This window comes from Necator americanus, chromosome I (assembly GCF_031761385.1).
Source record: "Necator americanus strain Aroian chromosome I, whole genome shotgun sequence".
NCBI classification, from domain to species: Eukaryota; Metazoa; Nematoda; class Chromadorea; order Rhabditida; family Ancylostomatidae; genus Necator; species Necator americanus.
The window spans coordinates 15,053,617-15,079,660 of record NC_087371.1 but is presented as its reverse complement, the minus strand read 5'-3'; the positions used below and the strand labels follow the sequence as shown (position 1 = coordinate 15,079,660).

The window sequence follows — 26,044 nt, the reverse complement described above, 5'->3', positions numbered from 1 at the left end:
TCAATGAATAGAATCGTCAAAATATGTGAGGTAGTTATAGTAGTTAGTGAGATTGCATTGAAGTTTGATCGTCCCATTCAAAATCAGCTTCGTCGTCGACCAGTTTACAGCATCGCTAGAATGGAAAAACAAATTTGAAGATTCTTGAAAAATGGGGTGGCCCGATTCGCACGAAATTCGAAGTGAGAACATAGTTTCAATATTATCAAGAGGTCTCATGAATCGCAGGCTGTCGCAAGCGTTGAGGAAGGACAGGCGGTACAAGAATGTCCAAAGATCATTTATGCAACTTCTTGTAATTATTGACTGCTTTTAGCAGTTGCAGTTCTGCTCTACAGTTGAAGCACTTTACACATCTACTAGTTTTGAAGAGCGGATATGCCAATGAGCCAATTCCCTTCCGGAATTTATTCCCACAATAAATAAATAATAAATATGGGCTCATCCGCTGGTATATGTATATCGTGCTGAACTATTGATACCTTAAGTGATGCAATAAGCCGTAAGTAGTCAGGAATTGAAGTGTAGCTGAGATCACGAAGCAGTATTGAGAACATCTCGAAATGACGAGGAAGATATCTAGATGAACAAGCTATAATATAAGTCACATCGCGAAGACTGCTACACGAAAAACCTGCACAAGTCGAAGTAGGTTAGACGTCGTTTCAACTGGAAAATTTCGTCGTGATCGGTGATTGTTCGCCAAGGTAGACCTCCCTCGGCCAGTTCAATAAGTGTGTAGTAGACGCTCCATAGATCATCCACAGGGCCCTGGATAACAGACAAGGTATGCGTGGAATGCGAGGATTCGGAATGCAAATACCTGTTCCTTTCGTTCATGCACTGCTAGCGACACGTAACGCATTGTGCCTCTGAAGGCAGCGTATACACGTTCTTTACGGAATTCTCCGTTTGGCAAACGATATTGACGGGTCATCCCTGAAGGAGATGATCACGGATTTTTTTTTCAAGCGAAAATCAATCAAGACTTAAAAGATTGTGTGAAAAAACGTGCCAAAGTCAACAAGGTAGATGATTCTTCGGTGTTCGCCGATCCCAACACACATATTTGATGGCTTTACATCCCTATAAGACAAGTTTTAGATAGAATGCTGCAGCTGTTCGCACATCTAGGACTTACCTGTGAAGATAGCCAAGGTCGTGTACAGCTTTTAGAGCCTCCACCATTTGCACACCCACGCGAACCGTCTGAAAACATCAGTTAATAAATTTCACGTGTTATGTTCACCGGTCTGAACGTCAGGCTAAAGCCGGAATTCAGACTTTCTGTGGTCATCGCTTCGCTCCCCCTCACTGATCAATGAACGATTAATAGTAGTGCCATTTTCTGTAAAATTAGATTTCTGTATCTCTAGCAGGTTTCTTCATCTTTTTTATTATAAATAATATCATAAATAATCATAATGATAGTTTTATAATTTATTACATTATAATAATAAAATATACACACATATACACATACACACACGCACGCACACACGCTATATATTTCGAGGAGCTAGTTCAATCCGTCTTCACACAAGACCTAAGCTCTATTAAGAGGATCCAGCAATTTTCAACAGTTTAGTTTATTTTTAGCAGTTTTTAACCGATCAAACGAAGGGAAAGGGGACTGTAAAAGCCCCTATTGTTTCCTGACCTGATGTTGCCACACACAGTGTAAAAGCTCTTACCGTATGCACTGAAAAGCGCCTCTCTGTTTGTGCTTTTCGAAGCTCCGTAAGGTTTCTGCCTAACATTTGCATCACTATGAAATTGTAGTTGTTTATCGATCCAGAAGCGTACTGTAAAGGATAGAATATAGGTTCCCAATGTGATTTTCAGGGAATTATTTAAACAAGCACTAATAGACTAACTAATCTTGGTGAATGTCGCGTTCCAACCAGCTTCGTAAGCACCATCTGTTCTAGCACCATTCGTCCAGCGTCCTCGGATTGTGGTTCCACTTTTACAGCCACTACCGTGCCCATATCCTGACGTAATGGAAAAACGAAGTTGTTTGTTTTGCATGGATGCACTTACGATGTCGGTGGCCCTGTAGATTTGACCAAATCCCCCACCACCAATCATCTTTTCTAGGCGGTATTTTTTCGAGAGCACAGTCGCTTTATCGAGATATTGAGGAGCATTTTTGCCACGAACCTGAAAAGCTCTTTGGGTTGCGGAGGAGTAGAGGTGAGCGTGAAAACTCTGTCAAGGTCCCTAGTGTATTCGAGCTACAGCATACTTTGGAGTGGGTCGGCTGTGCTGCTTGGTCACTTCTACCACCAAATGCTGGATCAACTTCCAAGGCACGCCGATCGTGCTAGAAAACATATATAGTTTCCGTCTCTTCGGTCTGAATTGCACTAAACGAACAATAAATAACTCACCTGATTCGCTACAAGCATGCCCTAGTGATTCCCGACCAGCTAGTGAGCTTCGTTCCTATGAAATGACATACACCCTGCATTGCCTGGATTTGTTGATTTCATTGTTAGCAGGAGATTCGTATCCGCAAACAATTCCCATGCTACAATTGTATTTGACACTCGTCTGAAGCACAGGTGGAAGTAGAGGAGAGATGATCACAGCGAATACATCTACAGTATGCGTGTCCAGACAGATAAATTCCAAAAAAAAGGTGGTCTTTCCGGCCTCGATGACAAGAACTCTCCTTTAGATGGCTGGTCATAACAATTCAAATCTCGAGCTTCTGGTCCTTTTGGTCTCCTAGTTGTTCGGATCTGTGTGCTGTCGTTGTTGGAGTCCAAAAGATGACTGTCAACGACAATTACGAAGATAACCAGACGAAGCTGGAGAATGCAAAGCTAAGGAATCAGGCGTCTAGGTATAGTCAGATCAAAACGCTATGAGTATAAAGAGTCTGTGCTCGAAGCGGTGCGGTGGAGCGTGGCGATTGTGATCACAGGGGACCCTTGCTAGCAGCACTAATAGTTGCAAATAGCGATGCTCCTGCCTGGATCCCAGCCGCTAGCTCTACGGCGCCACTTCGAGCGCAGCCGCCCCTGCAACTGCACCGAGTTTCATGAAGTTCAGGAAGTCTAAATGAGCCGGAGTCGTTGCAACTAGTCTTCTTGGGATATCATAAGATCGCCCTCCTAGGTTTCATGGGTTTCTTCCTTATTTTTTTTAAATATTATATTATATATTTATATCTTTTATTCATATTTTATTATATTTCTTATACTATTCTTCATTTTTTATAGGTATTCTTTTTTCCTGATAAATGATTGGCACCTACGTCCACACGCAGGTTGAAATTCACGCACTTTCCTTGTTTAGTGGACACCCCTCTGCTCACTACGGCTTGTTCCGGTCGTTCGAACGAATACAAGCTTGTATGCTTACGATATGTCATGTTGAGGAGGTGCTTTAGATTCTTCTGATGTGCTCTAGTACGCAAGAGAAAACCTTCGAAAAAGAAGAAACTAAACCTGAGAGCACGGTTGAGCTCTGCTGTTGTCAAAACAAAATGACAAAATAAGGATAGCTATAGTAGGGTCAAAACGACATAAAGCAACGGCAGGAGTAGAGTTGAAGGTGCTATGGTAGTTGGGTGGGGCCACTCTGCCGCGCTATGATCTGCTTGTGGGCGCATCAACGTGCTGTACTTCTACGCCCGCAAAATGATGTAGCAGGGCGTAGACTGCAAAAACGGGTGGCGTCTCGCTCATCCCTCCCTGCATCACTGTAAACAGACGACTCATCAAACTCCTCTCATTGTCAAGCCTCGATATCATTTTATATACACCGTGCAAGAACTCCAAAACGAAAACAAACTGACCAGCCACACCCACTAACGGGGCTGGTGAATCACCGCGTTCTTACTGCTTGTCACCAACGGCGAATGAGATTTACGCACTTTGCAGTACCCTTAAGTGCTGATGTCAGGGTAGTGTTCGTTCGTTCGTAACACTCTGTAAGCTACAAAATGGTCTCACTTGCAGTTGCTTAAAACATGTTTGTTCACAGTTTGTTTTCTCTTTAGAGCTCTTGCGTGGTGTACTTAGAGCGATATTGAGACAGGCAGGAAGGAGTTTGGTGGCATATGCATAGTATCAAAGACCTCAAGCCATTTGCAGGAATAAGATGAGGAGGATAGGTCATCGAAGCGTCAGGCCAATAACAAAGCTTCACCGAAATCTCGTTGGCATAACAAAAAGAAATCCAGTTCACGATGCCGAGGTTTCAAGAGGAGAAGACTTGGGGATTGATGAAGATACTTGTGTTTGCAGGAACCACCAGTATTGGACGAAGCAGCGTGCTGTGTCCGCTCGTCTGTCTGTATCTACGCGTGCTTGTAAATAATGTAATGGACATTGCGGACTCTGACGCACCCAAATCGAACTGCTTTCCTACTGTATTTTTTGCGATCATTTGAGGTGATTCATGATGGGGACTTCCACCACGAATTTCGCGCTCTGGGTGCCAATACTATATTTGCACCCAGAGCGCGAAAAAGGTCATGGAGCAGAACAGGCGCAAAGACGTCCTTAGAGCACTTTAACCGTTCTCGTCGTTTAACCATTTCATTTGTATAATGGGTGCCTCCAACTTCTTAACTCTTCGTGACTTCACTCAGATTACTGATTACCATTTGACCGGAGCTTGCATCGAGTTCGAAGGAGGAATTCGGCGAATGGTTCGCTGATCGTGAATTGCTGTGGAAGGAGCGGCTTTGTGCAGTTGTGGAAGTCCCGTGAAAGTCGCGAAGCAGGCGCGAAGCAAGAATGTGAACAGCCTTCATAAAGGCTAACGTAACAGCCCTATTTAGGGCCACCAAAGTGCGAATAGAAGTCGAAAATGTGTGGATAAAATTGTTGCATGCATGCGCAGTGATCGTGGATTACTATGGAATTCATTTTCGATTCTTTTTTCTTTGGAAGTGACACATGATATGACTCAGCTATTTATTTCTCGTAAGCTTGTTCGATGTAAAACGTAATTGGGGGTGGCCACTCAGGGGGCTCTTGTTTCTGGAAGTAAACAACTAAATAATTCGGGGCCCTAAGACCTAAGTATTAGTTTTGGAGGATCTATGACAAATAAGCTAATGTTAATAAGAGAAGAAAGTAAGACAGATCATCTAGAAGTAAGGGGCACTGAGTGGTAAGGGTATCTTCATGATTTTGCCCCTATTGTAATGTCCAAATTACTTTCCAGAGTTAATAACCGAGGGGTAGTCACCATTTGAACTAGTAGAGAAAAGCTCAAGGACTAGAATTATTTAAAATGCAAATTTTGATCAATTTACGGTGTTTTGAGGCTATATCGCAGTTCACCTTTTAAAATGCCTTATAGTACTGACCTCCGGGTTCGCTTAGTGTTCCTGCGTGGATTTTCTATAACGTAGGATATTTGAACCAAGCTTCAAAATCTTGTTGCTGAACATTAGTGAGAACGTTTACTCTTATTTCGGATTTTTTTCTTCAATTATCTGGTGACACCTTTTTTTGGAGAATCTAGCATTTTTAGTAGAACTTATCGTATTTCCACTGTATAATGTTCATACTTACTAGTAGTAATGGGAGTTCCCTTTAAAAAAATACTTTGATGTTGCTAGTACATTTCTGATAATTGCCCACGTTCGACTGTGCCTGAATCTTGGCATTTTGAATACGTAGCCTTCTTATTGATTTGCTTGAGTTGTGGCCAAGATTGGTATTGATATTTATTAACAGCTAACGTTTCGGCGTTTTCGCTTTCATCAGAGCGTGGAAAAATCAAAGCCATTAGTGATTTATTCTCTCAAGCGTCTTATCACCCTGCAGAAAGCATCCAAACGATAGGCAAACTCAAACAGCAACACATCGGCTAGTGCTTACCTCATTAGCTAGACTTGGTAACGCAACAGACCACCACGTACCACAACTATGAGTCAGAAGGAATATGTCAATAAACTCCGAAGTGGAGGTAGAAGTTAGTATATTATCCTACGAGTCCGAGATCACAGCACGCAGAACACTAGAGGCATTTTGGATCACCGCCAAAAAGTCTGTAAATGAACAGGAAGGATGAGTGCATTGCGATCACAAACGAACTAGCCCCAAATCAAAATCTGTGTGGGTTTTGATCTACGGGACGGGCAGTCAGGTCCCTATAAAAAGCCCTAGTAACTCGCAGTTGTGGTACGTAGCGGTCTTTTGCGTTACCAAGTCTAGCGAATGAGGTAAGCACTAGCCAATGTGTTGCTGTTTGAGTTTGCCTACCGTTTGGATGCTTTCTGTAGGTGATAAGGCGCTTGAGAGGATAAATCACTAATGGTTTTGATTTTTTCAGGCTCCGACGAAAGCGAAAAAGCTGAAACGTTAGCTGTTAATAACCAATACCAATCTTGGCCACAACTCAAGCAAATCAATAAAAAAAGCTACTTTGATATGGACGTGAAGTCTTCGTGTTTTCGTCTTGTTGCAATTCCCAAAAGTCAATTCTTTGTTTCACTCTCTGTCTCTAGGAGTATCTTCTTTGATTCTTATGTCTTACTTGTTTTTTGTATAATTTCTAATGATATGCGACCCGTCTTGACCCATCCCCCAGTCATGAGCTCTTTTATGAATTTCTACGGCTTTCGCTCACAGTGGGGGTGTGAAAATTCGGACCGGTTTCCCTTTTATGATAGTGATGATAGCGGCTTGATAAGTGGCTTAGTGTAAAGTTGAACGCAACTGAAGAATTTATGCTAGACGAAAAGGCCGGAGAAAACTTGTTTTACGCCAAGTGGATTTTATATGTGTGGAATTTGATGAACATAGTCGACCGTCACTAAATTCAGTGTTCGAAGAAATTGTTGTCATTACTGAGTTCTCTCCAGCAATGTGTAGAGTTTCGAAATTCCTACCACAACAGAAAATGCTGTTTTCCCACAGCCGTTTGCGTGAAGAAACAACCCACTCGAACAACCCACTACTCGAATAAAAAAAAAGAATTGATATTATGCGCCAAAGCAGCTCTTTATCTTTGCGATAGGACTCTCTCTCATATCGCGACTTGTGCGGTAAGAGTTGCTTTGTTGGATGAAATAAACAAGTTCTTATGATTCATCTAATTTCTGGATTTGTGAGAGTTCGAGTTAGAGCTGTTTGCACGTTCGATATTTGTAAACTATATCCTGTGCTCTACCTGGAACTACTCAAAAGAACTCAATTCCTCCCAAACGCTGCCTTCGGATTGCTTCCCCGCAAATGCGTATTTGTACTGTACATACCATTTAACGGACTCCTTCCTCCGGTTCCTTCTTTTTTACTATGAAACAATGACTACGTGCAACTCTAACGCATATGTTGAAATTGCGAAGAAAAATAGTAGAAAAATCGATAATGTCCTATTGCTATTTGTAGTGCTCTTTAAGAGCTATTTTTATTAGTTTCATAATCAGCAACTCAACACACCGGAAAGCTGGCAGGCTTGTTGGCAGAGGAAAGAAATGAATGGCTTTGAACACGTGTTGAGAAAGTTTTGAAAGGGCTATACACGAGCAAAACATTGCAGGCAGTACTTCAGCAGTGAATCTTACCAGAATGAAAGCTTAAAAAAGTAAAGGAAAAATGCTATGAAAAGAAATACAAGAACGCACAACATAAATGGCCCTGTTTCGAGATGAAAGCGTTAACGAAGCAGTTTGTGAACACGAGCAGTGTTGGTATGGTGGCGTCAGGAGCGCTAGTAGCGAACTTACGATGGGACGCAACTGCAGACGCGAGAGATGAAATCAACAGAATTGTATGAGAATTCGAACAGATCTACAATTTACGGAATCTCCTGCGCATCTTACGCATCTTGAAACGTCGTCGTCGTTTGGCGCCTTTACCCCAGGCACCTGCAATCGTTCAATTAACTGAGTTAAAATCTGCGAGTAATTATCTGCTGCGATGGTGTGGATACTGTAGGATTTTCCCTTTTTTCATATGCGCCATTTCCGGTTTTTTACGGCACACAGATTATGGACATCACGGTCCCATGTATAACCCAAACACTCAATTTTTGCTATTTAAAGCGAGTAATTATCTGCTGCGATGGTGTGGATACTGTAGGATTTTCCCTTTTTTCATATGCGCTTGGTGCACACAGATTATAATTGTTCTCATTTTTGCTATTTGATACTAGTGTGATCGAAGCGAGATGCACCGAGCGTAACTTCAGGATTTCCGTCTGCTAACTGGATTTTGTTAGTTGTAGAAATTTGTTATAGGGTTAAGACCGACAGTCTAGTGGCCTGGGATCAATCGTGTTCGGGTAGCCTAAATGGAGGATGCATGTCGTATGTCAAATGGGTTACTGTACGCAAAGTTAGTAAGTAATGAAAATTGCTGAATTAAGCTTTAGTAATATTTTACTTTTCTAGCTTCGCGCCTTTGTAGCTATTTCTTGAGGGAAAGATGTGAATTCCTGGCATGTGTGTGAGGTTAGGCTCTACCATCTACCATGCTAACAATGAATTCAGTCCTCAGTCTATATCCAGGTGAACAAGGTACGTGGAACCTTCTTTTTTTTTGTTTGTGATGTATTTTTTGAATGTTTTTTGTTTCCGATTTGCTTGTAAAAGCTACTACTGTGCTGCACCAGATGACCTTTGTTTTCAACTACGTTTTTTAGCAGATCAATTCGCGCTATTTTTTGATTGTACTTTCTGAATTGATCTAAGCTAATTGAGCATCATTATGAGTCTATTGTGTACGCGAAATTTCTTGATTTAAACCCTTGCTTGTAAGTTCTTGAGGCGCTTACCTATGACGAAACTTTCAATCTCGCAGTGGTTGTCACCTCTGAGAATTCTGAACAGCCCATCCTCGCCCCATTGTCGTCCCCAAGAGTTGGCCGCAAGCCAGTAGGGAATATCTCGTCCAGTTGAGTGATCTACGCCCCATCTGAAATAGCTCATACCACTGTTGAAGCGCTACAAAAGTCAGTTTAATACTCAGCTAAGATTCTTACCCAAGAATTCGAACCGAATGATAGCCTTGTCCGGTGAATCGATCACCTTTCTCTTCGGCTAGTTCGGTATGCCTATAGACGCCTCCGGCATACATGAAGAAATCCTCGTGGACGACAAAAGTCGCCTGCACAGGACCGTTCGTGATGATTTCAGTCATGATGTCTTCTTCCCTAAAAGGGTGTGGTACACAAGAAAAGTGCATACTTTAATTGCATTAGGTTTAACAAGGTAATCCAATACAGCTCTGATTCTCACTGAAATCACAAAGGTTATCATTTAACAATTCTATCTAAAAAAGGACGATCTATGGAATTCCGATCGAACTCTATGCGCTGGATACGACGCTGGATACGTCAAAACTAGGCGTTAGATGCTTCCATCATTAGCACCAAATCCGATTATGAGGTAGCGCTTCTTGGGTATACGGTAAAGTTTTATTTACGCAGTTAATCCGGTCTGTATGCGGCATTCCGGGCATTACAGGCGTTAGAAAACGAGGAGAATAATTTTGAAAAATACCTATCCACCAGTGGTGGTTGTAGAAATCGATTAAGAAGAATTTGAATGGTTGGAAAAGTAGTTCATATACTCATCGTAACTGCGCAAATGTTCATATGTCAATGAGTTTGCATTTGTTTGTTTTTGTTCATTCTAGAGTTTTTTTTTTTTGAAAATCTAGAGCCCTAAACGCACCCAAGAAAGAATATGAAAAGTTCGAGAGGCTGGAAAATGTCCATATGTAAAGCTGTTTGTTTTCAAATAAAGGATAAAGTTTCTGGCGTTAATCAATCCGCTTGGGATGCGCCCCCACGTTCACTTCAATTCAGAATCGTTCGAGGTTTACGAACATATAACTGGCCTATACAATGACCTGCGGTGGCTAGCCGATGGGTCAAGTCAGTGTTTTGGTCCGCCCAGACAAGTCTGGTACCAATTTATCGACCCCAGAGGGATGGAAGGCTTGGCGAGCACTAGGGCGTATTCGAACCTCCGATCGATTGTGCAGGAAGCTGGGCCTCTAACCGCTACACCACACCCCCTCTTGTTTTCAAATAATGGTGAGAATCAAGTCCTTTATCTAAAAGTTCTCTATCTCATTTTCGTGCTTGTATGATAGTTTACTTATAACTACAAACAAACAATCATTTCCTATATTCAAGCAAAAAAAAAGGGGGGGGGGCATCGAAAAAGTTCGAAACTTGCCAATTTGTCCTATCTTTCCTTCTCGAATCTTTATCGACTAATACTATGTCGATCCATTAATGATACGAATATGGTTGCAACGTCTTCTTCAGTAGATGGTATTTGGGGTTTAGAGTGCTGCGAGTCAGCACTGGGATAAATCACCGAACAAAGAGGAGAAGGTTACCTGCTCGCTACCCGATACGGTGGCGTCATTTTATAGGCGGTACTGTCCAGCGATGCACCCGCAGGACAGGTCAAACCATTTCCATTCTGAAAACGAGAAAGAGATTTCTCCAGGTGTAAAAAAATACGAAGTATTCGTGGATCTTTGTCATACTCCATCTTCTTCCACTCTCTCCCCTTCCAAATGGTGTAATTACAGTTTGTGATGTCTTTGCTGTAGCGAAAATTTTCGCGTTTACATTCAAACAATGAGGCCAAATTCGATTTCGAAACTTCTGCCGTAGAGACTAATTTCGGTGTGAAATCAGCTTAGCACTCATCAGTTTGCGCTACATCCCAACCGTCGTTATTGGACTACCTTTTTATCTGCTCAACCTTACCGTATAACTTCGCTTCGGGATACGGCAGTCGCCTGGTTCGCGAGTGACACCTGACTCGTATGGATAGCACTGTTCGTCGACGACGCTGAAAAATTCGAGATTAATTTAGGGGAAATACGATGGCCGCTATTCACACCGCTATTAGCCACTGCGACAGTCGCGGGAAACTCGTGAGTTTATGATGTTAATGAGCACTATGATTTGAACCGCAGATATTTGTGCAAAAACTGTAGTTTGTGGGCTGCGGATTAAATTCTGGATGAATTTAATCTAACCTATTTGAAAATGAGATTCAGCTTCTCAGTAAGTTTGAGCAAATGTACTCTTCTCATCGTAGTTCAGCAGTTTTCTTGTCGATTTGATGTATGAGGCGTCGTGACCGGAATGCACATATGTAGCTGCCTTAAAGGCATCACTCCACGAATTTGGAGTGGTACGGATTTCCGGCGGAGGTCGTAGATTGTGGGGAGGAGGGTGATTCCGTTCATTTTTTCCTAATTGTCGTAAAAAAACGGCCCGGACGACACGGCTTCGAGCGATCCGGCGCACTATTTTCTACAATGAGTTCGACTGGACCGCGCCAGAACTGTGCGGTGCCGTTTTTTTCCGGCCGTTTTTTTACGGCAATTAGGAAGAAATGGACGGAATCACCCCCTTTCCATAATCTAATATCCCGTATACGAATACTCCACCTGAAATCCGTACCACCTCAGATTCGTGGGGTGATGCCTTTAAAGGCAGGCGCTACTAAACTTCACTATCATTGTCACACGATGCATCGCTACGGTAACGAGTGGAGATTTAATGGGTGACTTCCCTGAGATAATCTCTGATCTAGATCATGAACTACAAAGTGACTAAGTGAAGTACTTAGTGACGTTTTGGAATTACTCGTTCTGGCTGGTTCGCAAAATTCGGAAGAACTCACTTTGATTGGGTTTGTGAGACAAAATTTTCCAAAAGCTTGGCTGTAATTGGGAGAAATTCACAAAAAGGGTGGAATTAACATATTCTGATTGTAATTCGGAAATCTCATTAAACGAAATAACTTCTTCTAAGGAAACAGAATAAAAAGGCAGAGCTAAAAATGGTCTCCAAGTCGACGGCACTTTGTTTACGAAGTTCTCGAACGCCTTGTTTTCACGGTAGTTGAAAGGTAAGCTGAGAGAGGCGAGTTAATTTGACCACGTTATTATCTTTTAATCACTATCTCGCTTACTTCACTGTCTCGATATTCTCTCGGAACAGTCGCTGAAAAACGACGAGAAATAGTTTATATGAGCAAGGGAAGTGTCACTTTTTGGTCAAAAGAAATCTAAAATCGCTAGGCCTTCTTGAGTTCTTCGGTAAGAACGCTTTAATGCTAGTTATTCGTATTTGATTTATATACACGTGACTATATAACTTTATCTATTTTGTATATTCGTATAATACTTAATCCGTTATAATAATAATTACTAATAAAGGTATGCTACGATGAATTTAATTTTGCCAAAGTTTAGTGAGCTCTCCATAATTTCTTTAAGAATTCTTGTAAGTAAATCTTGTTCCGATGTTCTTTTTCGCATTTCGATTCAGGCTTGAGATGACCTTATCAGTTTTTTTTTCTAATGGATGGAATAGCATCAAATCAAAGGGATGTAGATATGTGTGCTCGTAAAGTGAGGCGATGCAGAAAGGTCCTTTAGGTGAATTCCCGATGAAGTGATTGACCGATTAACTAAAATTACTCTAAACATTTATTCGGGGGAATGTGCGACGCTGAACACATAAAGTGGTTCTATCGAGGTACACCAGTAACCCTTTCACGTACATTTTTATTATCAGTTATATGCGAAAATGCTACAGAAAATCAAACCACAATCTGAGATGCTCAGCTGATCCAGAGATGAACTTACCCTAGTTTCCTGATGTACCACCAGGCTCTGTCCAGGTACCCACCTTCGCAGCCCCGTTGGCGATGTTGGTTGCACGAGAGCAGCTGTTGCGGTGAAATCGTTGCGTTTACGCGACCATCAGAGATGATGGCGAGTCTTAACCAGCAGAATCGACGCGCGTGTTGATGGCTCTACTCATTCAGGAGCCAGGGTGCTCACCTGTCAGATGAGATGGTGGTTGTCGACACGGCCCAACTGCTTCCGCAATCGCCTTGATCTCGAACCTCGTGTATTAGTCCTGGCCATCTGAAAAAAAAACCCTTTGGCTTTCTTCTCACAGATAAAGGCAGAAAAGTACATACTTCTCGCGCGCATCGAAGTGTGGCGGCAGCTCGCGTTGCTTGATGACAATCTCGTTCATGTTTTGTACGGACTGCTCAGGGAACAACGTCCCCAGTCGATATTTGATTCCCTCATCAAGACTTCGTCCCCAGAAGAACGAGTAGTTCCGAGCGGACCATCTAAAATCGGCTCATTAGTCACCTTTTGATTTCAGGTGGTATTCGGGTCGAACTTTATGACACATGCCCCAGTGAGCAAGAATGCGAGTACCAATAATAACGAGTCTACCGCACGTCGGAGGAGGGCTGTGACACCAAGCCGGTTGATCGATGGTTGCTAGAATTCCTAGGCTACCTACCTTTGTCCCATCGGAAAGTTACTCCTTCGTTAAAAACTGAGAGAAAAAACGAATTCATATGGCATCCCGACGAAGATCTTTAGAAAAGAGCTGTAAGGTTCATCCATCGTAAATTACCTAGCAATTAGGGGAAAAACACAAAAGGATTCTCCTTGCACAGTCAGTTTTCTCTTTTTATCTTCTAGTTGTAAATCAATCCGCATACAGATGTAAAAAAGAACCGAGTTTGGATCGGTCCATTGAAGAAAATCAAGATTTTCGGGAACATCCTAGTATTGGTACTTCATATGTTCTATTGCGGATGTTCATTTTCAGAATATTATATGAGCTCGAGAACGAATTTCTGAGTTAATTCAAATAGAGGTGGCAGCACATTCTCATGATTTATGAGTCTTCTTCGTGTTGGGACCCCGCGGGGACGATCTCAATGGCCATGGCTGTGCCATTCCTGCCCTAAGCGATATATGAAATATGGCACTCGGTCGTCCTTCTCATTCCTCCCTCTCTGCCCTTGCCCACGAATTCCCCCCGAAACGAGTTTTGCTGTTAGAGTAAATGGTCATCCATCAGGTGATATATGGAAACTCGCCTCGAGGTGTGGAAGGAAGTGCATAATGGGAGGAGGAGTTCTCTAATATGAAGAAACACTAGTCGATGAATCCTTACGGAAAATGCTGGAAAATTCTAGAAATTTCAGCTGCGTTCGTTATTTCAACGCCCAAGCAGATAAGATGTTGATCGATGCACCTGGCGGTAAGGATGAGAATATCTTCCTAAGATTTTGAAGTAGAATTATTTTATTATAAGGGTAGAACTACTTAAGAGCTGCAACCTCGCTGAATGAAAAACCGCAATGCGTGTGCATGTACCTTTGAAAGAAATTGTTTTTGGCTAACTCTTATTAGGGTCCATTTCATTCCTTACAGAAAAAAAGAAACGTTGATTTTATAGTCTCATTAATTTTAATGCTGTGACGGAAATATGTGAACAAAATGTGAGAATTAAGAGAATTATTTCGGAAATGCTCTCAATGAACTCGTCGGTTATTTGCGATGCACCGTCGGCGCTTTTCCTCATAGGATTTCAATCTCTGCCCTTGGATTTTTACGAGCAATTTCTGGCAAATAGTGCTTTTTGGCATCTTTTGCATGTTCGATCCTCATTGTTTGGATTTATAGAGGCTATTGGAAACGTAACAATTCTTGGGATTAACACTGAAATTGACTTCAATGCATGAAAGATGAACGAGAGACAAGAAAAATGTAACAACTAAACTGTTTTTTTCTAAAGAATTGATGTATTTTGCGTATCTTGCAGACTAGCAGAAGTAATTTTTCAATTAACTTAAGAAAAATTCGGAACCGATGTGAGGTCGGGAAATGTCACTGCAAATAAGCCCTTTGCTATTGGAACTTATCTTTTGTGTTAATAAAACCACAACGTTCGATTTCTGAAAAACTATGAAGAGATTTAGAGAACAACGTTGGTGATCCGAGCGGAAATTTAAGCATGACACAATAAACTTCATAACTCCTTAAAATTTTGGAGCATGCATAAGATTTTAAATAATGAGTTGATCAGATTCTCCCCTCCTCCTTTGTGGCCGTTATGATCAAATTTTGGAGCATCGTATCCTTATTTTGATTATTTCGTTAAGAACCAAATCAGATATCGCATAGCTTTCCAGTGATTGTCATCACAAATTTTACCTAAATGAGAACTTTTTTGGAATTATTTTTGGGAGCCATGCAGCGTAGTTTCGAATTACGAGGAATGCAGATGCATGGATGCGATATGGCGCCTATCTTGCATATTTCTAATTTTTCAAATAAATAATAAGAATAAACAAGTAACGATTGCACTGGCGAAGATTTGAAAACAACAGTATCCGTAACTTGTTTTTGGACTAGGACTTCAATGAAGTCGTGGATGGTTCTAGTTCATTTTATTCAGCGAAAGTGGAGGATTTGGATTTTAAATTAGTATAATTGAATTCGGAAATTCTTGTCGTTGTAGTAGTAATTAATTCTGTAGAATTCGGTAATAAGTTGAAAAAAAATCGATAGTGACCGGTGCGCAGGGATAGCAGCGCTTTTTCCTTTTCCACTTCAGTACTTTCTGCTAGTATTTCTTTGTTCACACCATTTATTAATTACAATTTGTTCAAAGATATACTAGAAATGAGAGTTGCTGTCCAGAACTGAATGTGTTATTTTTGTTTCAGCGAAACCGTATCAATAATACGGGCCTTTTTCAGACCAAATGATTAGATGGTCTTTTCCTCCAGAAAAGTAAACGTTCTCGCATTTCTTTCGCATGCGACCTGCATCAAACGTTATGTTAACGATTTTCGTCCACATACTCATAATAGACACTACTCCAGTAAAGGGAGCCGTGTGGCCTTCGATCTAGCTCACCTTTCGCTCTAAAAAATCGCAAAATATTATTCGAAGTTTTAGTCGCAGGGAATATTTTGACTTCCACAAATTTGTGAAAATCAACGGTACTCTTATGGCAGCTCGCACCTCTTTGTTAGATCTATTTCAAAGTGATTTTGAGCACTACGAGACTCATGTTTTGTGGTTACTACGTCCGTGTTAAAACAGTCAGTAAATGATCTGCTCAGTAACGAGCTCCACTTCCCATAACCTGCTCCAGAGTTAGGCCATAAATATTACGCATAATCTGAATTGTCGGATCCCCACTCGTAAAGGATGCGTAACAGTGCGTATCGTAAGTACAACACCTATAAACAATAGAATGCGAGGATTTTCGCAGTGTGTAATGTGGTCGAGTCGCGCCGTCATTTTGGGGGTCGCGCTGTCCGTTCCTTCATGAACGGCTCAATTCAGAGGGAGAGAGACGAGACGAGAATATTTTCGCGTAGTGCACCGCAATGATCCTATCGTGATGGTGATACGTGCCACCAAGTCACAGGTAATCACCGATGATATCCGCGACCGATCGATAAGCGGTCCATGATAGATCGCTGGTTGATCTCTTCTTGAAAATCACAACACCGATGAAAAAAGAACGGATGGCGCAAAACTCACGAATATCGACCGTGTTGCACTTTTTCCAAAAGGTCTTCCTGGATAAGGCATGTTGACTCGTCGCATGTCCACATACCGCTCTTACAGGTGCTGAAAAAGCTACGGTTTTCGTTGCGCTCGATAGCCTGCATATTTTGCCGAGTTTATAGTTTTCAAAACGAATTTCCGTGGTTTTTCAGAAGAATACCATATTTTTGAGGAATTTGAAGCGCCTAGTCCTGAAATCTAGAGAAATGAAAGTTTTTGGTCAAATTGACCCGTGGGAAGAAGCGCAGAATTGTTTGAGCTGCAGGAAACTACGCGATTCGGGAAAAAGACGCGACAGGATCGTTTCTACCGATTCTAAAGCGACCAGGATAACCACATCCTATTCGAATCATAGCTTGCAGTTATCAGAGCTGACGCTTCTAAGCGGGCAATTACTGCGCAATTACGTACCTATCATCAGATCGGTAATTGATCCTAGCGGAAATATGGTTTGCAGAGGAAGCGGAAGATTAATTGAATGCCTGGTGAAAAAATGCTATGTGAGACAGGGACAGGAAATCGTTAAACGTTAGAAAAAAAGGATTTCTCTCCTAGATATTTTGCAAATAATTAACATAGGTGTAGTCGGGACAGGTTACTGCTAGCTTGATTTTTGGAGATACAACAAACCTGTCACAAACTTTCTTAAGTTTTGCTAAGATGAGGGGAAAAAATTCTGTAGGGGGACGTGAAATCAATTTTTTGGAAGCATCTCCACGTTGTTCCCAAACCACGTGGCCGGTAAAAGTCAAGATGTAGATTTCTCGGGTGGAAGTGGACGTGTTCGATGTGAGAGACAGCCGCTCACCATGCTTGACAGTTCTGTTCGATGGTTTCACCTTCATTGTAGCGCATTCCATCGGAAACGCATTCTGCAAGTGCAGATTTTGATTGACGATGTAATCAATCAATATATCAGTCTCACTAAACACGTCTCAAAGAGAAATCAATGTGTCAATTCTCAATTTATACTAAGAAAAACATTTTCAACACCTTGTCCATTCAAATCCGCATGCTGATACGCTGCACCGCGACATGTGGCTTCAAAATCTGGACAACAGTCGTTTCCTGCAGAAATCGCCTTTTATGTGCATTATGGTCAATAAATCAATACGTGCGTGTTGTCGAAAACCAACCACCATCGGGTCCTCGATCGCAGAACATGTCGCAGTAGCAGAGATGATCGCCAAGGATTGGCGCTGTGCATTCATCGTTGCGATTCTCGCAACACGTCGGCGTCCGTACCGCACAGTACTGACCTGAACGGTGATCGACATCAGGAGAACAGCGAATACGTTTGAGATGGAGTGAAATATCCAACAAATATTGAGATCAGTCGCAGCAAGGTGATTTAATTCGAAGTTTTGAATTTTTCTGCAGAATTCAATATAACTTTAATTAATCAAAGCAAAGGAAATTTTGGAGGAAGGATGCATCTATTCGATTCGTCGCGCTTTCTTACATCACTTTCTCATATCACCATGATAAGTAGACGTTAAACGGCTTGCCGATCTACACTGAGGATTGAGGAGACGTGGGAGGATAAGTTTGGAAAGGAATTCGTAGAATATTTTCGAAATTGGTGTTTCAGAGAAACTGAACTAGAGGTTACACATATTTTTATTTGGAGTTAAAGTTTACTATTTTTCACTTTTTCAACAAGTACGCTATTTCCGCCTGTTTTGTTTTTCTGCCACTATTACTTCTCCGTTTTTGATTGCTGTTTTGTTGTTTTTAGCGTCTTTTGCGATTTCCTAAATGTAGAACAATCATTTCGTGTTTTTGCGTGGTTTACATACGAAGGAAATACGAGGACCTCTCATATTCTCAAGTATGAACAGTCTTATGACATATCGTAAGAAAACATAACAGCATTGGCGCGCCTGCGCATTAAAAGTTCACCGAAAATACTGACCAGATTCTCGGTACCAGTTTTCGTTTTCGGCATGTCTTTGAACAGGTCAAAGCGGAGAAATGAGACCACTGATCCTGCTTCAATTTCGTTTTCGGTTTTGTTTTAAACTGACATTGGACTAAGAGGTGATTCCAGTTTCTTTTCGTGATAATATCCCAACTTCTGTTTCACAGGAAAACAATCAAATTCAGGAACAAAACAAAAGTGGGGCAAATTGATGTTGTCCTTGGTTAGCCGACGCCACTACACTCGCAACTTCACTGCAGCCACTTTTCCTGTTGGAAATATTCTCGCTCTTCGAGGTTTTTTCTTTTACAAGTTTCTTGTAATGCTGACAAAGTTGGAGGATTGTTTTTTCAATACACGAGCGATCATCAGGATAAGACTGAAAACTCATCCACAAATATGTGTTACCAGGAAAGTTTCCACAATCGTCACCGAATGTCTTCAGCACGGCTGAGCGCGACGCGCCTGCCGCAGTGTGCATCGCTGTCACCCGGTTAAACACATTCGGCGCCAACTATGCTCTGCCTCTATCGGCTTCATGGAACTAGGGATAGGTGGAGAATTGAGTTGAGGAGAGAAATCGAATCGGAACTGATGATACCAGAAAAGAGGTGCTATTGTAGGAAGAGCTTCTTAACTTGGGAGTATTCATAGTTCCGTTTCTCAACCGTCTTTTCTTCTTTTTCTTAGAATTACTCCTCTAATACCGGTTTTAGTCTTTTATATACTGCAGTTTTTATCGATAAAATGATAAAGAAAGAAGGAAAGGAGAAAATTAAGTGAGGAAGGAAAATAATGCGGCACCAAAATCTTCGTACGAATAAGTTGACTAAGTGTGCGTTTTCTACTCACTCGTTGGTTACTTTTATCTCATTAAGTGGTCTATAATGCTATTTAAATATATTCATTTAATTCTCTTATTTCCCTTTACTGAAAATTGCCCCCTAAAGACTTTCTATCCGAGCGTTTTACGTCGTGAGAATTCTTGCATCGGCTACTTTTTTTGAAATAATTTTGCGGTAATTTCATAAATAAAGAGCAAATGATAATAGTAAAAAATAAAGAAAATAAATAAGGGAATAAAGGAGAATGAAGGAACATAATCCGCACGAAAATGAAGGTTCATGTTGATACCTGATAGAAATTCGAGAAATATTAACCCTACTCAGTTAGGGACTTACAGTACACACATATGTTTAGGTTGAGATGCTAACTGCTATATTTTTTAGCGTTATGTAAAAGTCCTACGTAACTTTTTATAGGGACAGATTGTAGTAGGAAAGATTAAATTTTTTTTCTACAACGATCAGTCCTTATAAAGAAACGTTATAAAGAAGGAAAAAAACGTCGAAAATGTTGTATGAGTTGCAAAAACAACGAAAAAAAAGTGGAAGTTCTAGCGAAACCACTCTTTTTTTGGAAACATATTCAACACATTTGTTTTTTTTTAATAACAAATTTGTGTTAACTTGGTAGTTCCATTAACTAATGACAATATTGCATTACTTATGTGTTCAAAGAATTTTGGAATCACTGATTAGCTTGAGATTTGGAAGTTTTGGAGATCAAATTTTCTTTTACTGCTTACTATACTCTATGTGGAGGGAAATATGTTATTAGGAAAACTGCCTTTAAAGGCATCACCCCACGAATCTGGGGTGGTGCGGGTTTCAAGTGGGTTATGCCTACACGGGGTCGTAGATTATGGGAAGGATGGTTATTCCGTCCATTTCCTCCTAATTGCCGTAAAAAATGGAAGATGCGGCTTCGAGCGTTCCGGCGCGCTACTTTCTACGAGTTCAATTGGAGCGCGCCAGCATTGTGGACGCGCCGCATCTTCCGGTCCGTTTTTGCGGCAATTAGGAAGAAATGGACGGAATCACCCCCTCCCCGTAATATACGACCCCGTATAGGCATAACCCATCTGAGACCCGCGCCACCCCAGATTCGTGGGGTGACGCCTTTTAAAAAAGGAATACATTTGAAATAGAGTAGTCTATATTCAAGATCAACTCCAGAGTTCATTGTCTTTGAATGAGAAGATGACTGTACTTTTTGGAATGCCCAGAGGCTGCAAAATCTACAAAAAAACATCGAGAAACAAGAAAAATTGTTGCCCCAAGTATTTCAGGATACGTGGACGCTATCAGCAAGCCTTCTTCTAGCAGTGGACTAGCCTTTTCTCTATCCCTCGACCACTTCTGCTATTTGAAAAACTCTTTAATCGATCATGTCACGGTGCATGCGTTGTTGCACGATCAAAAATTTGTAGTTTGCACGCGCCACACTGTCCAGAGAGGTCAGCTGCGGGTGAGATTGGTTTTTTTTCTGATTACTACTCGTACTCTACTCATCTCTCCGCTTTTCTTCTCTGATCCTCTTTTTTCGGGGATTTTTCTGGAACAGACAAAGGTTAATTGAGCTAAGTTGCAAAGAAAAATGTATTTAATTATTCATATCATACAATCTGTGCCAACAAATAAACTTGAATACTTAAACACAAAAAGCATCAAGAAAAGTTTTTATAACGGGAAAAAAGGTGGAAGAAATTGACAGTGACGATTTTTTTGAACTTGCAGAAGAACACTTGTTCTCACCTCTATCTGCTATCTTTTAGTGAGTTTTCTTTGGATAATTTTTGTCTCTCATTTTTTTTTTGAAACCTTTTTTTTTTGTCTGACTGCCATTATGGAGGTTGACAATTCTAAAAAGTATGCAAGGGAAATAGGAAGCGAAAGTTGCAAACTGGAGAGTGGAAGTAGCAAAGGCATTTTGAAAAGGAAAATGAGGGAATTCTCCGAATGTCTTCAACGAAGCCTGTGGACCTCTAGCAAAATGAATACAAGAAAAAATATGAACACAAGTGCTGAGTTCAAACGGAACGTGTTAAGTTTCTTTTATCACTCTACGAGAATAGTTAAGTATTTCTCAATTCGTTGCAAAGAAAATGCAATGAAAAGAGAAGATGGTGCTAAAAGGAATTTAAATAGATTTCAAGATTTCACGATTCCATCACTCAACGGCAGAATATCTCTCTGAATTTTTGAAGTAATTTATAACTCTTTGCTTTATTCTACTGCATCACAATTCGGCGTCTTTTATAGATTCTTATCAATTTCCTAGTTTTTATTCTATTCACAGTATTCTGGACGCCTTTAGTGAAATACTGGACTTTCAACGTCTGAGAGAGGCATCTGAGCTTATTTTTGGGGTTCGCAGCGATGAAAAGTGCGGGATTTACACGTTGATACTTCGAAGAAGGCGACATTATGACTTCAGATGCCTGCTCTCCGATTTTTGGCTGGGGCGATCATACATGCATCCTACGGTCAATATTTGCGAAATGTCCAAGTTTCTCTTTGCTGACCGACTGAGTATGTCAGTTCCATTTAGTAGCTATCAAGGTCACTTACATATGTTGTCTGAACTGACTAGTGCATCGAAATGGTCTGGTAGACCTTTTAGATGGGCAATGAAACTGTTTCATAGTGATGTAGTGATCTTGTGTTTTTCTTCTTTTTTGAATGAACAGTCAGCTGATCTGGTTTGCTTAATGAAAACTTGTAGTAAAACCCGATGTTGTCTAGCCGGTACAAGTAGTTAGGTTATGGAATGCGCTAGTACCTCAATTGTTTTGGAATTACGACGAAATGAGGTGACCTTATCGTTTAGTCAGATCATCTCTCTGGAGGTTTGACGCTTCCAGGTGATGAATGGAGCGTGGGTCACTCAAAAAAGAAGAGAAATCCTCTTTCTGAAGGGTCGTATGTCCACAGCAAAACAGTTTTTTGTTTCCTCTTCGAGTAGTAATTACTGTAAGAACTTAAGGGAAGGAGACGTTAGAACAGACTAGTCGGATCAAAATGTAAAATCAGCGAAGCATATCGTGACTCGGAATTTACACGTTCTTTGGCGATGCACAGCTGAAGCATGCATCTCTTGTGAGATCATCAATCAAAAAGAGAAACTTTAAGCGAAAACTGTTCTTTCAAACATAAACATATGCAAGAAATATCTCAAGATTTCTCATAGCTCGGCTGTACTTCACACTAGGATTGACTCACTGTTGATCGCCCAAATCTTGGAAATGCTTTCTGGGCGATCCTTTTCTGCTATAAGGAAAAATCTACATTACTGTCAAGTTCAGAAATGATCCTGGGAAGTAGAAAAATCCCGAACAAGGAGTTCCCAAAGTCTTACGGTCTAAAAACCTTAACGCGCTAGTCCAATCACGGATGTTCCTCACCGTCGATTGGTGTAATCCCAGCACTACGACGACTATCACAGAGAACGAAGCGCGAACTAATCATTTCATCAAAGAACTCACACCTTTTCAATCATTACGTCTACCTGAAAATTCAATGCCTTCTATTCTTCAAAGAAGGAGAGAAAGAGAAGTGAAAAAGTTGTTGCTGTAGTTTTTATTATGGGTTTTCTCTCCTATGTACTAAGAAAATGTTGCACCAGTTATTAAGCAGTTATTTATTTGTTTACATGCTTATTTATTACATACTCTATTATTATCTACTACACTATTATTACTCTATCTTTATTGTTATGCTTTACTTACATATCCACCTTATCAGTCGATATTCAATCCCGAGACGATCAAAATATCTTGAGAAAAGAATAATCGTCTGTGAGGAGTAGAAGAATAAATCAAGAAATAAGGGTGTTGTTTGTGGGTTGCCCTAACCGTGGAGAATGACAGACCACTTGCAGAGAACCCGCTACGTTGTTACGTCGAAAATGTCGCCCGCATAGGATCGTTAAGTGGATTCATAAATACAGCCATTAACATGGATCATAAGCGAAACATAGGATCTCGAGACTAAGAAGAAAATCATTAGGGGTGATGAGGAACAGTTTAGAAGTGATGATGGGAAACTGATAGATGGGAAGTAGGATAAGGTTAGGATTAATAAGACTAATGTACTCGGTAAGAACGAACTCTTGTAAAAGTACAGAGAAACGCGGAAATGTGTGCTTAAAAAGTGCATTTTGAGGTTAATGGCTACAGAAATGATAAGGAAAACCGGAAAATACGCGAGATAACTGCAAAAATGACCACAAATTAAGGTAACGATCGATTACACATCTATGAATTACCTGGTATTCCATGAAAACCTCGTGGTAGACCGTAATCTATGCCTAAAATAACGAGTAGTAGGGTCAAGTCGGGGCCCATCCCGCTTCGGAGACGCGCACTACTAGCGCCGCCCGGCCACGCCCACTTCGGCAAGTTTCTCATGGGTGGGAAATGTGTCGCAAATCGGAGCATCATCAGTAGCGAGGACAGAACGACTTCGATCATGATGCGGTGCGGTTCGGAACGGAGAACAGATTCTGTGGACAACATTCGTGTGTCGCCGAAGGTCCCATGGGAACGATAAAAATTCTGGTTCAGTCCACAAAAGGTCAATTGATCACCGGCCTGAGGCGTGAGACTTGCCAGACAATTTTCTGGGATTTTTCCAATGGCTTGGAGGAAAGTGTTGAGGCTGGGAAACAAACAAGAATTACTGTAGTTTTCCTAACAAACTCGCCGATAAAGTCCTAGCATCCACTTGTTCTTCATCTATTTCTTTTTTTTTTTGTTAACTCACTATTTTCGCAGCTTAGCAATTGTTGACCACCCTTTCCTATTTCTTTATCCTCTCCTTACTCTCTATTTCTTCTTTCCTCTCTCCCACGTTTATGTGTTTATAGTTTCGCGTTCATGTTCACTCATCACCTGCATTCACTCATTCATTCGATATGCATTTGTTATCTGCAAGTTACTTCCTTTTTCTCCTCTTATTTCTACTCTCTCACTTTTTTTTTGCTTTCTGGCCACTCTTTTTTCTTCATTCCTTCCTTCTTTCCCTTCTCTCCTCACACGTTTTTGTGCTTCCATACCTTGTTGGTAGTTATTATCCTGACTTTCACTTTTGCCGCTTACCCTTTTTGCTCTCTTTTCTTATTTCGTAGCAAATTCCTGATCACCTCCACTTCCCTTCCCACATTCGTGCCTTTATGCGCGCGTTTGTCGTCTTCTTTCGCTTCTTCTGCTTTTGATCCATCATATTACACCCTACTTTCTACCACATCATCCAACTCACACACCTAATTTTTTTTTCTCACGGTTGCTTTTTGCAATTTTTTCTTTCTTTTTATCCTGTCTCCATCTCTCTCTCTTTCTCTGTTCTTCACTTTTCTAAGCCTCCATCCTATTTCTTCCTTCAATCTCATTTCGTTTTAATTCACTTCAACTTTTTTTTTTAATCTCTACAGCAACTTTCTTTTGCTGACAGACGAACTCATTTTTTAACTTCTATTGTTTTGTTTTTTAGGACTTTATTTATTACTTCGCATTAGTTTCGCCGTTCAATTTCAATTATTTCTCTAAGCAATCTCATCCAAACATTCACTTGTAAGCTCGCTGTTTCTTCATGTTTTTCTCTTATTTCTAGGTAATTTCGTCTTTTCTCCATTCATTTATGTCTTGTCCAATCATTCATTCGTTTCTTTATTGACTGCTACTTTTTTTCCTGATTTAGCACCTACTCTGTTGTTGGCTTCTGGACAAGTCTTCATTCTTAACAGTTTATCCTCAGCAGCACTCATTAACCACTGCAAACAATAAACAAGAGACAAACAAATAGGTGAATAAGTGTTCCCCGAACGCGCTGGCAGTGCTGCACTACGGCTGATGTTGTAGATGGCCGCACGTGCACACATACTCATGCATATTCATGGAAGTTGTCGCCGCGAAGCCGCGCGTCGAGCCTGCGAACTTGGGCGGACAGGTTTCCCGCCATTATTCTTCAAATTTTAGTGTTTATGGACGCAGCTTCAGACGCGCGAGGTGCGATTCTCAGGCAGCAAATATTTGGAATTCCATGCCGAGGAACGGTCGACCCGTGCCCGGTCGATGCACGTTTCTTTTTCATGCACGTGTATTAATTCATAGCTGCAAGGTGTTGTGTGTTATCGATGTAAGAGGACAACAGTAATTATTCCGGTCGTTACGGTCGGTGAGTGATAACAATCTGAAACGCGCTTAAGCGTACGCGCCTTCATTGCCGTGTGTATTAACTTGTCCCACAGGTTTCTTTCCTACTTTTCTGAGAATTTTCTTTTTTTCTATTCAACAACGGAAACGTCCCAATCGAATATTGTATAGTCAGCTGAGTAGCCATTAGTCTTCCTCCCTCGATCTGATGGATTGGTGATTCTTTCGGCCAAGAACTCAGGTTGTGAACTGAAGTGTTGGCGACCGTGAAAAGAAACTTATGGGACAGTCTAATAGTATTTTCAGAGAAATCGAGAAGCAGCACAACTCTGCAACAACTGAGGAGGAGATAACCAGAGGCCCCTCCTTTTCCCCTCCTGGTGAAGCTGGAGGAGGGCCCTGAGGGGTTTGCCATATAAATCTTGAAAGACGGGGATCGAACGTGACGATAATATATCTGGAATGAAAATCTCCGCAATTCGCATAAGTTTCAAGATCAGTGAAGTTACTCAAAGATTTCGAAGATGATGGGCAGAAAAGAAGACTTTTTGCCCTTTAACAGGATAAACTGAAGGAACTTCAGGGTTAGTGGAAATATTTGGATGGAGAGTCATGTAAATCCTGAGGTCATCATTTCCAACCGCTTCAAAAAGAAGCTCTGCTTGAGACTTCTGAGATGTTGTGATTTTGCAGCGTTTCTTTACGTCTCGGACAGGGTGCGCCTCTGTATGGATGTGGTTATGCATCAGAAAATACGAAGCTTGTCTA

General features: G+C 41.1%; 2 protein-coding genes across 2 annotated transcripts; both read right to left on the bottom strand.

The window, feature by feature from the left end:
- Positions 1–43: 43 nt before the first annotated feature.
- On the bottom strand, positions 44–2,411 carry RB195_005603 (uncharacterized protein; the record flags this gene model as incomplete). The annotated part of the gene is made up of 11 exons (XM_013443475.2): positions 44–115; positions 483–579; positions 635–771; positions 824–939; positions 1,016–1,086; positions 1,142–1,209; positions 1,695–1,805; positions 1,878–1,994; positions 2,044–2,163; positions 2,249–2,326; positions 2,394–2,411. 11 exons carry the CDS (start codon positions 2,409–2,411, stop codon positions 44–46), a joined length of 1,005 nt encoding a protein of 334 aa, XP_013298929.2.
- A 5,352-nt stretch (positions 2,412–7,763) lies between these two features.
- RB195_005602 (uncharacterized protein) lies at positions 7,764–23,470 on the bottom strand (the record flags this gene model as incomplete). Its single annotated transcript, XM_064178203.1, has 13 exons — positions 7,764–7,840; positions 8,749–8,888; positions 8,956–9,126; positions 10,326–10,411; positions 10,705–10,789; positions 12,603–12,737; positions 12,801–12,887; positions 12,944–13,102; positions 16,335–16,424; positions 17,170–17,233; positions 17,355–17,429; positions 17,498–17,620; positions 23,392–23,470. 13 exons carry the CDS (start codon positions 23,468–23,470, stop codon positions 7,764–7,766), a joined length of 1,371 nt encoding a protein of 456 aa, XP_064035276.1.
- Positions 23,471–26,044: the final 2,574 nt, after the last annotated feature.